This window comes from Talpa occidentalis, unplaced genomic scaffold (assembly GCF_014898055.3).
Source record: "Talpa occidentalis isolate TD23 unplaced genomic scaffold, MPIMG_talOcc4v2.1 talOcc4.4, whole genome shotgun sequence".
Classification (NCBI taxonomy): domain Eukaryota; kingdom Metazoa; phylum Chordata; class Mammalia; order Eulipotyphla; family Talpidae; genus Talpa; species Talpa occidentalis.
Genome location: NW_023604295.1, coordinates 133,264,831 through 133,279,290, shown reverse-complemented (window position 1 = coordinate 133,279,290; position 14,460 = coordinate 133,264,831). Strand labels below are relative to the sequence as shown.

The window sequence follows — 14,460 nt, the reverse complement described above, 5'->3', positions numbered from 1 at the left end:
TATAATAGGAAACATGAAAGATATATTTTCCTCCTCACACATTCCAGTAGGGAAAGAAGATATATAAAAAAGAATCACAGAGTTTTTTTTAACTTTTCCCTGTTATTAAGGTTTTGACATAACGCATATTTATTTATTTATTAAAAAATTCCTATTAAATTAGCATTGCATTATATTACTTTATAAGTTTCAGGTGATTTGTTCTTGACCCTATGAGTAATGTCATCAACAATACCATAGAGCTGGAGTTTTTTCTTGTGGTTTTGTTGCACTGGATGAAAGTAGGCATAAGATCATCATTGACTTTTTCTATGGGCTACATTCATATGCCTAGTGTATCGTAATTAAATGAATATACAAATAAAAGAAGCTGGTCTGGATCCATGATATTGTAATATGACTCAATAATTTGAATTTCTATATCTCAGTCACTAATATTTCTATAATTAGATTAATGCAAACTTTAAGATTTAGTATCAAAGCCTTTCTCATGAGTCCTCTCTTAATAGAACTCTAATTTATAGATAGCATTGTCAACATATTTTTAATAGCTTGTTTTTAGCCAAATTCAAAGATTCTAAAAGAAGAGAAATACAGGTATTACATTACTTTTATCATGCCTTTGAAAAATCTTTGACAGGAAGTGGATCAGTAAGCATTGTAAGAGACCGAGCTCGAGAAAATTCTGTGCAAAAGATGAGAACAAACCAGGTACAGTCTTGATCTAACAGGGCTCAGTCATGGTTGGGGTGTGGGGGGGTCCTTAGGCTCTATTCTTTTCATGTAAGACTCTCATTAACAATATTCCACATTGTATATATTTGTGATTTCATGTGTTAGCAAAAGAAAAAAATCTCTTAAAAATTTATAATTGTCATAAGAAGTATACTCTAAATACTATGTATCATAAAAGATAAAACAATTTAATCTGTTTAAAGGCTTATAAAATTAATAAAAGTATAAAGAATAAACTAAAAATTCTAAGAAAACCTTCACACAAAGTTAAGCACTGTTAACATTTTGATATATTTCTCTGTAGATATTTTCCCTTTCATATTTTATTTATTTATTTATCAATTATTGAGGCAATATTGGTTTACAGTGCTGTATGTGATTTAGATATACAGGATCATATCCTTCAGATGTATGTTACCTCACCATTCCTACTACCAACACACCCATAGTCTTCCACAATAGTTCACTGCCCATTCTATTATTACAAACCTTTTGAAACACAATTAATTACTTGAGACCCTTAATGTCCTATTTGATGTGCTTCTTTCATATTAGGAATGATAAACTAATGACGAGATACTAAATATTTCCTGCAAAAGTATGTGTTGTTCTGGAAACAATTATTTTGATTGCTGCATTGACATTTTTTTTTTCTTTATTTTTCAAGACAAATGCAGGAACACATATTGAAAAAAATCAAAAGAGACAGCTGGCAAAAGAAGAAAAAAAAGAGGAAGAAAGATGGAATAACTTGTCCCCAAGTATTATAAAGGAAATTAGAAAAAATCTTAATTCTGGCATAAAAAAATTAGAAGACTTTCTCCAAACATGCACTGTTAAATCTGTAAAATTTATTGCAGAGATGGCAGGATTAAATGCTTGTTTCAAATTATGGAAAAAAAACTGTTTAAAACCAGGTATGTAAAAATACTAATTTTAGAAATTCCTTAATAAAATGAGAACAGAAGAATTGATATGTACAACATATTCTGATTCTTACTCCTTATACTGATTTTGGAACTCTGATGTCTAAAGAACAAAAAAATTCCTTTTGTTTGATCCAGTAATAGCTTCGTAGTCATTTTATATGTCATAATTTTATGATTATTTTCTTTAATCCTTAGGATAATCATGTGATATGAGATCTATTATTAGTGTCCTTGCTATACATACGAAGACAATGAGGATTAGAGAAGTGATTTTCCAACTTCTTAAATCAAACATGGGCATGTTAAATTTGAATTTTTGATAAACAACTTTTTATTTAATATGTACCAATCAATATATGCTACAACTGGATCTCTTGTATTTTTATTTGCTACTTTAACTCAGGAGACCTCACTCTTAAATGCGGTATAATATTGTTACTATGAGCTCCTCAATTATTAAGAATGAGTCATGTAAATATGCTTTCTAAAAAATCTGAACAGTAGAGTTAAATCAGCTTTGGGGGCTTGGTTAATATCTTGTTTAACTTATGTCATCCATACCAATTTTTATTTCAACAGAAGCAGAGTCCAAAGATATAAACATAATAATTAACTTGATGAAAAGGATTCACATAATCCATGAAAAATATTCAGAACAATTACAAAATACACATCGACAAAAATTAGCCAAATATTTAAAATATATTGGATTTGGCAACTTGGCATACTCATTATGTCATCAGGTAGATGCCACAGGAAATATTACATGACATTCATATATATATGAGTGTGTGTGTATGTATGTTTGCATGAAGTATATTATGAAATATATTTGGAATTAGTATGTATTAAATTATATTAAATTAACCAAATGTTAGCCATGTATTATCTTATATAGACATGTCCATATAGGATATATTTACCTAGAATAAATTACCATATATTTACCTATATATATATATAAAACCTTATATTTACCTAGAATATATGTTTTATTGATACTAGAGGTGTTAAGGTCTGAAGGTCTATGTTCCCTTCAATTCATATGTAAAAACTTAAAGCACCCCTCCCACCCCCCGAATGATGGTATTTTTTTCTTTTTCATTTTTTTCTTTTAACATTTATCATTTTTTACATTTTTTTAGACAATATTTGCTTCCCCCCACCACCTCAGATTGAGTCCACATAGAATCTCCTTATCCAAGGTAGCCGTGTACCATCACCACAATGCCCTGTTCTTCTCCCTCCCTCCCTCTGATCCCTCTCCCTCCTCCTCCCCTGCAGTCTGTCTCTGGTTTATAATTGTCTGTTTTTGCTTTGTTGTGTTTTGTTCTGTTATTATTTTTTTTACACTGATGTCTTATTGGTTCCCCCATATTCCTGTTGAGCGAAACCATCTGATATTTTTCTTTTTCCTTCTGGCTTATTTCACTGAGCATACAAATGATGGTGTTTTGAAATGTGGCCATTGCAAGGTGACTAAGTCATGAGAATGGAACCCTCATGAATGGAATTAGTGCTCTTATAAAAAGACCTCAGAGTGTTAGCTCATCCCCTCACCATGTGAGGCTGCAATGGAACAATGGCTGCTGAGGGACAGGCTTGAGTCAAGTCTGTCAGGGCCATGATTTTGGTCTTCCCAGTCTTCAAAACTATGGGAGATAAATGTTATTTATTTATTTATTATTTTTTATAAAAAATTTATTCATTTATGCATACAAGAACTGGGGTATAGGCCAGAAGTGTGTGTGGGGGGTGAGAGTATTCACCAGAGACAGAGTGGAGAGGAGAACAGGCAGACTGACTGAAATACGCTGCTGAGGGGAGCAGTGGGCGAGTCAGGAGAGGTCTGCTGTGCCATGTGGGTAGCTCCCTGGCTGGATCGAACTCATGCTGCAGTGGCTGCAGATAGCTTCATAGGTTGTGTCTTAACCCCTTGTGCCACCAGGGAGGCCCAAATGTTTGTTTTTTAAAGCCACCTCATTCATGGTATTTTTGTTGCAGCAGGCTGAATAAAATAAAACACAGGAGTTGCCCATCTTACTTAGAATAAACAAGGTTCCACATATTTCATCCCTGGTTACCTATTGTTTTTGTATCTGTTTTTTTTGACTGAGTATCACAATAGTTATTTCTTCTTTATGAATGCTTCTTCTCTTTTAGATGAAACATCATCTTACCAAAGACCATATATGGCAGCTTGGCTTGAGACCATCTGATCTCAATATTTTCTCTACTCCTCCTTTTCCATCCCAAGCAAAGTCACTAAGAAATTTCCTTGTTTCTCACTCTTCACAGCATGTATCATTATCTGATTTTTTTGTTTATGATTTTATCATTTGTTTCCTGTTGTTCAACATTTGATGTCAGTTTTACGAAGCAGGGTCTTTTTCTGTCTTATTTCTTGCTGTACTCCTTATGCAGTTAGCTTTAAAATATCTTTAAAATAGCTTTAAAATATCTCCTTATGCAGTTAGCTTTTAAATATCTTTAAAATAACTGGAAAGAAGGAAATAGAAAGGCTAGAAGGGTGAAGGAAATGAGAGAATGCTCCTGTGGATGCTATTGTTGCTTGTAAATTATGTTGTCTATTTATTCATTCATTTATTTATTTATTTTTTAAAGATTTATTTATTTATTTATACAAGCACTGGATACAGTCAGAAGTGCTGGAGGGTGAGAGAATTCACCAGAGCCAGAGCGGGGAATAGAACAGGCAGACTTACTGAAATACACTGCTGAGGGGAGCAGCAGGCGTGGCAGGAGAGGTCTGTTGCGCCATGTGGGACCCTCGCAGGCGACTGGGGATCGAACCGGTGCTGCAGAGCCTGTGGGCAGCTTCGCAGCCCAGCGCTCAACCACTGCACCACCAGGGGAGGCCCTATGTTGTCTATTTAAATGGGAGTTTCCTGAAAAGAATTAAAATTGACTCTGAGAAAGGTGGATAAACTTAATTTTGCCTTAACTTACAATTATTTCTGAGGAATATCCTTACACATACTCACTCTTTAAATTTACTTGTTTTCAACTGTTACTGTGAAGCATTTGAAGAGAGTAGTATATTTTTATGTCAAAATATCTCTCCAAGTAATTCCTTGAGAATCATAAGGAGAATACATGTGTGAAGGGGAGCTATACTTGTCCTTTTGCTTGGTCTTGGTAAAGCAGAGGATGGAAAGGATTGCGGAGAAAGATACTAGCTAACTCACGATAACTAGCCAGGAAAAGGAAGTACAGTTATTTTCCACTCTCTTTGAACTAGTTCTTCCTCAAATGACTCCATAACTTTCCCAAATTTTCATATTGATCCGCCACAGAGATTTTTTCTTCTGTTAGTGTTTTCATTTCTGAAGAAAGTTAAAGGGTCCATGCATTTTTGCTACTTACATCTCGGTCCCATAACCACGGATGACTTTGGGCTTCTCCTCAGGTAATGCTGTAGCATCTCTCTGGGGAGCTTGAGGCCACCTTAGCCAGGGAGCCTTGTTCACCCCCATCACACTTAGTGCTCGCTATGGTCCTGTATCTTGATTGTCCAAGTGCCATACTTAAAATGCCTGGCACTTAACACAGCTTTTCAGCCTTGCAGATATAGAAATGACTTAGACTGCAGAAAAACATCTTAAGGCAGAATGTGATATGAACTCATAGTCCAAATCTAACAATAGTATGTGCTAGACATCTCTTTATGTGGTCATTCTATATCCACCTCATATTCTAAGAATTTTATTTCCTATAAAGGGAGAGTTATGTTTTCCTCATTCCTTTGAGGGACCTGAGAAGTGAGGAATAAACAATTTTCCTAAAATAAATTTAAAAGTTCTAGGCCAGGGGCCTCCCCAGTGGCGCAGCGGTTGAGCGCTGGGTTGCGAAGCTGCCCGCAGCCTCTGCAGCACAGGTTCGATCCCCGGCTGCTCCCCGGTCACCAGAGGAGGGACCCACATGGCGCGCAGACCTTTTCTGCCGCCCGCTGCTCCCCTCAGCAGTGTACGTCGGTCCTTCTGCCTGCTCTGCTCCCCGCTCTGGCTCTGGTGAATTCTCTCACCTCCCGCGCTTCTAACTATACCCAGTGCTTGTATAAATAAATAAATAAATCTTAAAAAAAAGTTCTAGGCAAGAAATTATTTCTCTCTTTAAAAAAATGATGATGATGTACAGAAATTGGCTCCCCACAATAGCCAACTCTTCCAGATTTGAAATAAGATATTTTCTTTGTTATTGCTTGACCAGAAGCTTCTCTTAGAGGTTTTTTTTTCCCTCCTTTTTTTTTTTAAACAAGAAGGTAAATAGAAAAATATCACGGGTAGTTAAGATTTTTATCTCTATTTTTGACAACTTTTAAATGAAAGTTTTTCTTGCTTTAAGTCATCAATATTTCAATGCATGTTTGTGGTTGATTCTCAACCATAACATCTCAATATTAACATTTATATTTTCCGATGCTTTGCTAATAATATCATAATTGTGTTATCAGAACTTCAAGAAGAAAGGCCATGTCAAATATGTGAGTTCTTTAATGATAAGAGTTTTTTGTCTATTGGTAGAATTCTTTGAATAAAATAATTTTAAGATAATATGTATTTATTATATAGATCCTTATGAGAGTATTTCCTTAACTAAATATGTCCTTTTAAGATTGAGATGTGATTCTTAATTGAAACACACTTTTATTGTGTCTTCCTATGTATGGGGGGATTTTTTCCTATTTAGGAATTATTAAAGATTATGCAGATTTGTAATTAAATGATTTCAATTTTTATTTACTTATATTCTTACGAAACATGGTATGATCACATAAAATGACATTTCAAAAATTACAATGATGATATAGCAATAATTTGTGTCTCAGGTATCAGAATTGATAAAGAGAATAGAAATCTTGTCCTCCTTTGCTTATTTTGATATTGGTTATACAATACTAACTTGTTCATATTGAAAGAAACATGAAATAATAATCTCATTAAAGCAAAGAAAATCTTACCATGATTGGTAATAATTTCTTTGTCCAGATTAAAAAATTATGAAATAGCGTGAAAATCTAATATGTCGTGTTTGTTTTAGGTGAAGGAGTCAGGTACCAAGAAGGATATTTCTAAATATTCAGTTGACATGGGAGCAGCTCGGTTTCAATTAACATACATGGGCCCTTACTTATTTCGAGAAGAAAGATGTGATTCAGATCCCAGGGTGAATCATTTTATACCAGACATGTGGCAGGTATTTATTTATTTTTTATTTTTATTTCTTTAAAGATTTATTTATTTATGCAAGAGCTGGGGTGCAGGCCGGAGGGACTGGGGTTGAGAGGATTCACCAGAGACATAGCAGGTAGCAGAACAGGCAGATTGACTGAAATACACTACTGAGGGGAGCAGCGGGTGAGACAGGAGAGGTCTGCTGAGCCTTGTGGGTCAGCTCCCTGGCCAGGAATCAAACTCATGCTGCAGTGGCTGTGGATAGCTTCATAGTGCTAAGACTCAAACCCTTGCACCACCAGGGAGACCCATGGCAGGTATTTATTGAAAAGATCCATAGTCTGGAAAACTTGATAGGAGCCATTGGTTCTGATTTCATTGTGTGTGACAAATTTTGGAAATGTAAACCACTGTATTTAGAATGTAACATAATCTGAAAATATACTATGTCTTGAGCTAAGAGATAAAGGAATGCCTCTGAGTCAGTTAAATGAATGACTCCATAAATATATGGTATATTTTGCCTGTATAGATACATATACATATATCTGCAAGCTTTTAAAAATACATTGATGTGTGTGTATATATATATATATATAATTGTAATTGTATAACTGTAATACATATATAGTTGTAATACATAATTGTAATTCAGCCATTAAATCCCAGTGTGTCTCAGAAGAAACTGTAAATACTAATTAGCCTGATGTATAGTTGATGTTATATTTGACATGAAATTTATATTTGCAAAATAAAATGTGATATCTTTTTCTCCTTTAGAGGGAGCTCCTTGATGTTGTAGATAATAATGAATCTGCTGTGATTGTTGCTCCAACCTCATCAGGGAAAACCTATGCTTCTTACTACTGCATGGAGAAAATCCTGAGAGAGAGTCATGATGGGGTAGTTGTATATGTTGCTCCAACAAAGGTACTGTGTCCATGTGGCACTCTGTGGCTTACAGTGTTTTCCTCCAGGGTAGCTTGTGCTCCTAATCTTAGGGAGGTACCATGGTGTGCAGGCTCCAGGACTGAGGCCCAGGTTTGAGTACCAATGTGCTGTGTGATCACCTCAACCACATTTGGCTCTCCTTAGTTTCTCACCTAAAATTTTCCACTTGCACAGAAAGATAATAGGTTTACTTCATATGATTGTTCTTAATATTAAATGTGCAGTACATATAAAACACCTAATATATTGTCTGGGTGGAGATAATGATCAACAAGTGGTACCATTTCCAATTTTTAATTTAATTTAATTCCTTATTTAATGTTACTCAATTTATTACTCAAACCTTCATAGGCCCAACACTTATTATTATATGGCAAGACCTAACACTTTGGAAAATTTTGCTGAAGGAAGACATTTGATATTTGTACCAGGATTACATGACTTAAGAGAGTATAGACAAGTTCTTGAAAGAGTCGGAGAGAGAGAAGTAGCAGTCCTCAGTTTTACCACCTCTGTAGTTGGACATACATTTAGGAATAATCAAAGACTGTTGAAAGTGCTACAGCAATGTGAATAAAATAAGTCAACATGCTCTTGCTAAATCCGAATTCCCTCATCACCTAGAAAAGGATTCGGGGTATGCCTTTTGCTTTCCCTATGACTTAATTGCAGGTCTGAAAGAAGAGATTATGAATGTTAATGTTGAGTGGAATCTATCATATGATCCATTTCTTTCACTAAACAAACATAGTGACCTTTTAACTGTGCTGATCATTGAGTAGCCAACTAGACAATTGCAGAAGAACATCGTCTAATTTCTCCCGTATACACGCCTGTCACACTGATGTGGCATAGAATTGTTGGTGTTTGTTTTCTGGCCATCATGACAATAAACACTGCATGATAAATATGATATTTAGCAAAACTTTAAAGTGGAGCCAGTAGGAAGCATTTGCTGCAAAGTAATTCTTTTATCAAGAACTATACAAATTGCTATTGTGGTATCTTGCATGTAGACTATTCCAGACATTGCTTTGCTTTCAAAAGTTTTTTCAGTGTTGTTAGTAATGTCTCAATATTAGATTATGTCTTTTATTACTTAAGGCTCTTGTCAACCAAGTGGTGAGAACTATCGATGAATTATTTACCAAAGCACAGCCCAGTGGAAAGGCATTGTGTGGAGTTTTCACAAGAGATTACCGTAATGATGCCTTAAATTGTCGGGTACGTCACAGACATGCACACATACTGAATAATAACATACATCATGGCATTCCAGTAGGCACTGTAATGTATTAATATAGGATAAAATAAATTTATAATTATCCCTAAAATAAATGTACATTTAAATAAATTATTTATATGATTTACGTACTTAATAAATTGGTCACTATCCAAATAATTGTATTTTCTATACAAAGTAAAGTGCTTTTCTATTCTGAAATTTCAACATGAAGCAGCTTTTTTCAAGTGTGATGTTTTTATATTCTCAATGTACTGTATGGGAAAATATTTCCTTAATGAAAGCAGGTTAATTTCTTTTGAATGTATCAACAATACATATATTACATAAATCCAATTTATTTTTCCACAAATGAGATTATTGTTTTAATGGCAATGTCAACCTATGCATTGTGTCATGTAAAATATTTAATGAATGTTTAGAAGTTAAAGCTGCAACTTTTACAAAAAAATCAAGGTAATGATTCCCTGAATTTTTTTCAACAGATATTGGTGACAGTGCCTCAGTGTTTAGAAATACTCTTATTAGCTCCTCAATATCAAAAGTGGGTGAAAAGGATGAGATATGTCATATTTGATGAGGTATGCTGCCTTACATTACTTTTACTTGGCTACATATTTTTATGTATATAAAATATGTAACTTGTATATTTCAATAAAGATGGCATTTGTGTGGGTAGTTATTAAAATAGCCATTAATTCCACTTATGGAGGGCATAGATTATGTGTCATAAAGTGGCAGATTTACAAGATATTTGGAAGGAGAAAAATGGGACAAATATTAGATTAAGAGAAATAGTAACTGAGAAAATTATCTTAAAAATCATTGGATATGCCAATGATTAGCAATAGGCATTTTTATTTTTTTTAGGCGGAGAACTTCTATCCCTCTAAGCCAATTTTCTTTTAAATGGCACTTTTCTATTTACTTTTCACCATGTATGCACTGATGACTAAGCCACAAAATGTTTGTGTAAAATTAAATTTTATCTTTTGCCTCTTTGGTTAAAATACTGAGTGTCTCCTAGCAAGGTTTTCATCCTTGTAAATTCCTATATTTATCTCTGAGTTAATCACCCTTTAGCACAATGAATACAACTCATGTATTTATTAAAGAGATCTTGTTATCAGTGTATTTCTGATGTCCTTTATATGTGTTTTTCTTTTTCTTCTATTTTGACTGAAAATTCCCTGAATGCTTTCCCTTACCTCTCCACAGTGCCTGCTTCATAGCGATCTATAAAGGATAAATACTTCAGGGAAAATCAGGGCTTTGGAAATTGAGTTATTTAATTTTTCCTCATTTATTATTATGTGAAATATAGTGTACAACACGCACAAGGATCTTATTTTACTAAAAAGTTTATTATTACTTTAGAATTTTACAGACATTTATTTAAGACCAAGCCTTACAAAGTTGTTCCTCCCATATATTTTTGAAATTGTGTATATCATTGTGGCAAACTAATAAATATGGTCAATCACTGCTCTCATTTTGCCCCCATTACAGGCAGGAGCCTCCTGGCTTCTCTATATTTCTAACTCACGTTGAAAAAGTTTTGTATGTACCTGTGCAGACTGAAGACAGGAGGAGTTAATTTATTTCCAATATTTTTATTTCTATTGCAGTGATGAGATTAGTGCCAACACTTCTTTACTTTTAGAGATGTTATATCTATGAGAGTCTTCATAATTTAACCAATATTTTATTTGTAAATAAGATAATATATGTTCTTTCATTTACTCATTCTTGTATCTGAGGATTATTACCATGGCATGTAATACTCTTTTAAAATTCAGCCTGTTGTAATACATAATAAAGCAAGTCATCTCTAGATATTTTATGGTTGAAGTCTCAAATTTATTTTTTAAAAAGATTTATTTATTTTATTTATGCATACAAGAACTGGGGTACAGGCCAGGTGTACAGGAGAGTGAGAAGATTCACCAGAGACAGAGTGGGGAACAGAAGTGTATTTCCACTGAAATACACTGCTGAGGGGAGCAGCGGGCGAGATAGGAGAGGTCTGCAGTACCATGTGGGAATCTCCCGCGCCGGCCGGGATCGAACCTAAACTGCAGAAGCTGCACGGCTTCACAGCGCTGCGCTCAACCCGCTGCGCCACCAGGGAGGCCCTCAAATTTACTTTAATGCTTCTCAATTATGTTGGACCCTGAACCACTTTGTCAGTGGGTAAATAAACTTTCCTGAATGTGGGAGAAGAAGGAAATAGAAATTTCTGACAACACAATCTATTAACATTTTGGGGAAAACTTTAACTGGTTTTCTATTGAGGCTATATAACCATCTTGCCAGGTTCACTGTCTTGGGGGAGAATTTGGAGCAGAAGTTTGGGAACATCTTCTAGTTATGATTCGGTGTCCCTTTCTGGCACTTTCTGCTACTATCAGTAATCCTGACCATCTCACTGAGTAAGTCTGTGTTTTATATTCATTATTGTCTCCACTGATAGATGGAAAATTTTACCCACTCATGGATTATTTAAGGTAATATCTAAAGCAAACAAACACAACCCCCTACCCACACACAAAGTAACACTTATATTCTTCAGTTATATTTAATTAGAAAACATTTCCTTTTACCCTTTGACTAAATGTAATTTACACAGTTACCTGGCAAGAATTTTATTGAGAGTTACTTAATTTGCCTGTTTATATTTTGATGTTTAGATTCACAGAGAATTTTCAAAGGCAGTTTATACCTCTTCTTCCAATATACTATACCCATGACTTTCCTATGCAAAATACCAGTAAATGTTTACAAAATTGGTTAATACCTGCAGTAGAAATAGATATGACTGCTATATTTGGTAGTGTATTTCATGGGGGAATTGCAAAATATCAGTTCTTGATGATTATATAGCAGTAGGAACTGAGTAAACTATGTGAATATAAATGTAATTTCAATATATTCAAAGTTTAGGGAAAATTTTTATTTTTTAAAAATCGCATTTCAGTGATTTTTCTTAGAAAGTGATTTTTTTTTCTGTGACAATATAATACTTTTCTCTTTTTAATAACTAGGTGGTTGGCGTTAACAAAAAGATACTGGCAACATGTTGAGAGCACAATGGAAAATTCCAGACCTTCACAAAATGTCTCAAAAGGTTCAAAGAAACCAGTAAAAAAAAGAACTGTTGCATCATACAGAGTTAGACTGGGTATGACTATTTTAACGTAAGAGAAGAAGAACTCAGAATTCTTGAGCTCTGGACATGCTTGCAACATATTAAAGTTTTATATATTAATACAAATTGTTCCTTACTCTAACTTTGAAATCAATTTTATTTTCCCCTAAAAGAAAATAAAGTAAGAGACTTGGCCTTAGGAGAAGCAACATACTGAAATCCACACAGGTAGTAATTAGTGGATGTATTAAACTTGAAGTTCCAAATTTCCCCAAAATTATCTATTTTGAAATAATGTCAATTTCTTGCATTAAAAAAAAGTGATAGACTACAGTTGAAGACTATGAGCAGGAAAAAAGTAAAGCACAGATACGCAGATACAGTATAAGTACATTGAATACTTATATTTCAAGGTTTTTCCCCAGTGCATAGCTCTGTTTCCAGTGGGTTCCTTCATAATTCTCCCTATGTCTGCTTGCAGTTGTAAAATCAGATTACATCCTTGTTTAGAAAGTAAACAGATCTTATTGATCTTTTCAATTCTGTATTTACAGTGTGGCACAAAGAGCGATACAATGATGTTGAAAAGTATGTGTGTTCCCTAAAGGATAATAAATTTCTCATTGAACATTATCACCCATTTGCTGCACTTACTGTCAATCATGTAAGTATCAACCACTTTGGAAAATGGCTAATTATCTATATTGTTAAAAATCTGCATATGAGATACAAAATTAGTAATTTCTTATTTTATGTTTCTTAGATAAAGAAGTGTGGAATCCCTTTAGACCTTGGATTTTCCCCTCGGGAAAGCATACTGTTTTATGATGCTATGGTACACATTTGGCCAGAATGGCCAAGAATGCAGGTTTGTGTGTGTTTGTGTGTGTGTGTGTGTGTGTGTGTATGCACACACTCACTATACACTATGACATCTCTAATTCTTTGACTATGAGAGTTCATCTATAATGAGCAAGTTGATGAAACACATTTATTCTGATATAGCTAATGGCAGCATATTTCATTGTTAAGATTATAAACTAGAGGCAAATTAAATTTTCTCTCTATCTACTTTTTCTCCCTGCTAAAAAAGATATGCTTTACTTCGTAGAGTTTGTATGAAGACTAACTGAATTTTTATTTGTAAAATGCTTAGAATAGTGCATTGCAATGGGAAGAAAATGTATTTTTTAAAAATAAACATATTAGACAATTTGATTTTTTGCCTCTAAAACAAACTGCAGTCTTAAAAATAATTGTATGTAGTAGTTTCTAATAAAACAGAATAATATGTTACCATTATATAGAGAACAAAACTACCACCTTATAAGCAGTTAACTTTGTTCCTGAATTTAAATGGGTATTGATCACTTGAGGAATTTGCTTTATAGTGATGTAGATGGAAAACTTTAAAGGAGTGATGACTTCATTTTCCTGGGGATTTGTGATTCTTCATTTTCAAGGAATTAGAACCTGAAGAATTCAGCTGCTTCAAAAATAAATTAGTCATCAAAAAGGCTGATGTGAAGAAATATGAAGAGGAACTTAAAAAGGAAATGATTTGTTGGGTTGAGCGGGACCCAAGCAAGGTAATTAAAACCCTTTAGATTCACTTAAATAGTAAAAAAAAAAAAAATATGGAATGAATTGGACTTCTTCACTACTGGTGAATCACCCAAAAAATACGTGAGGATTTGAAGATGGCTATCTCATAACCATGCACTGCAATTTTACCCTAAATTTTGTTAGCTACATGTGGAAAAATGCAAACAGTTACTACTTGACCTCTAGCTTGGACAACCCACACATGCTGGTACCATGTTCTTTTTGAGTCACAGTGAGATAATAAAACTAAAGTTGGGCAATTTTTTTCATAGAAGATAGGAGTTCTCCATTTTCTGACACTACTGGGTTATTTCCTTGTTTTTTCCCTGCTAGTATTTCCCCAAGCGTGACCATTCAGTTATTTGATACGTGAATGCCCACTTTCTCACTGTTGCCAACAAATTAGATAGGAGAAATTTGAAGCATTATTTATCTTACTATTTTAAGATATTTTCTGTGACATTTTTTTTCTGATCATAGAAAAACTTGATGATAATTCACTTTTTAAAAATTATTTCTTTCGCATGAACAGTAGCACATGTCCAAAGTTACCTAGAGCTAATTAACTGAACAGTTATAAGGAAAGCAATATGGTTCAACTCATTCACATATACTAACATGCAATTGCAAATAATTTTAACGTTTTGGGCCCTA

At 34.0% G+C, this 14,460-nt stretch overlaps 1 protein-coding gene across 1 annotated transcript in view; it reads left to right on the top strand.

Annotated features, from left to right (window-relative positions):
* Window positions 1-652: 652 nt before the first annotated feature.
* LOC119258252 (probable ATP-dependent RNA helicase DDX60) overlaps window positions 653-14,460 on the top strand; it is a 36,162-nt gene continuing 22,354 nt past the window's right edge. Inside the window, exons 1-12 of the mRNA XM_054701127.1 lie at window positions 653-711; window positions 1,403-1,652; window positions 2,244-2,430; window positions 6,743-6,881; window positions 7,640-7,789; window positions 8,915-9,034; window positions 9,539-9,634; window positions 11,370-11,485; window positions 12,098-12,234; window positions 12,756-12,865; window positions 12,965-13,069; window positions 13,665-13,790. Coding sequence (XP_054557102.1) covers window positions 697-711; window positions 1,403-1,652; window positions 2,244-2,430; window positions 6,743-6,881; window positions 7,640-7,789; window positions 8,915-9,034; window positions 9,539-9,634; window positions 11,370-11,485; window positions 12,098-12,234; window positions 12,756-12,865; window positions 12,965-13,069; window positions 13,665-13,790 — 1,551 coding nt within the window. The 5' untranslated portion in view covers window positions 653-696. The remainder of the gene's footprint in view (window positions 712-1,402; window positions 1,653-2,243; window positions 2,431-6,742; window positions 6,882-7,639; window positions 7,790-8,914; window positions 9,035-9,538; window positions 9,635-11,369; window positions 11,486-12,097; window positions 12,235-12,755; window positions 12,866-12,964; window positions 13,070-13,664; window positions 13,791-14,460) is intronic.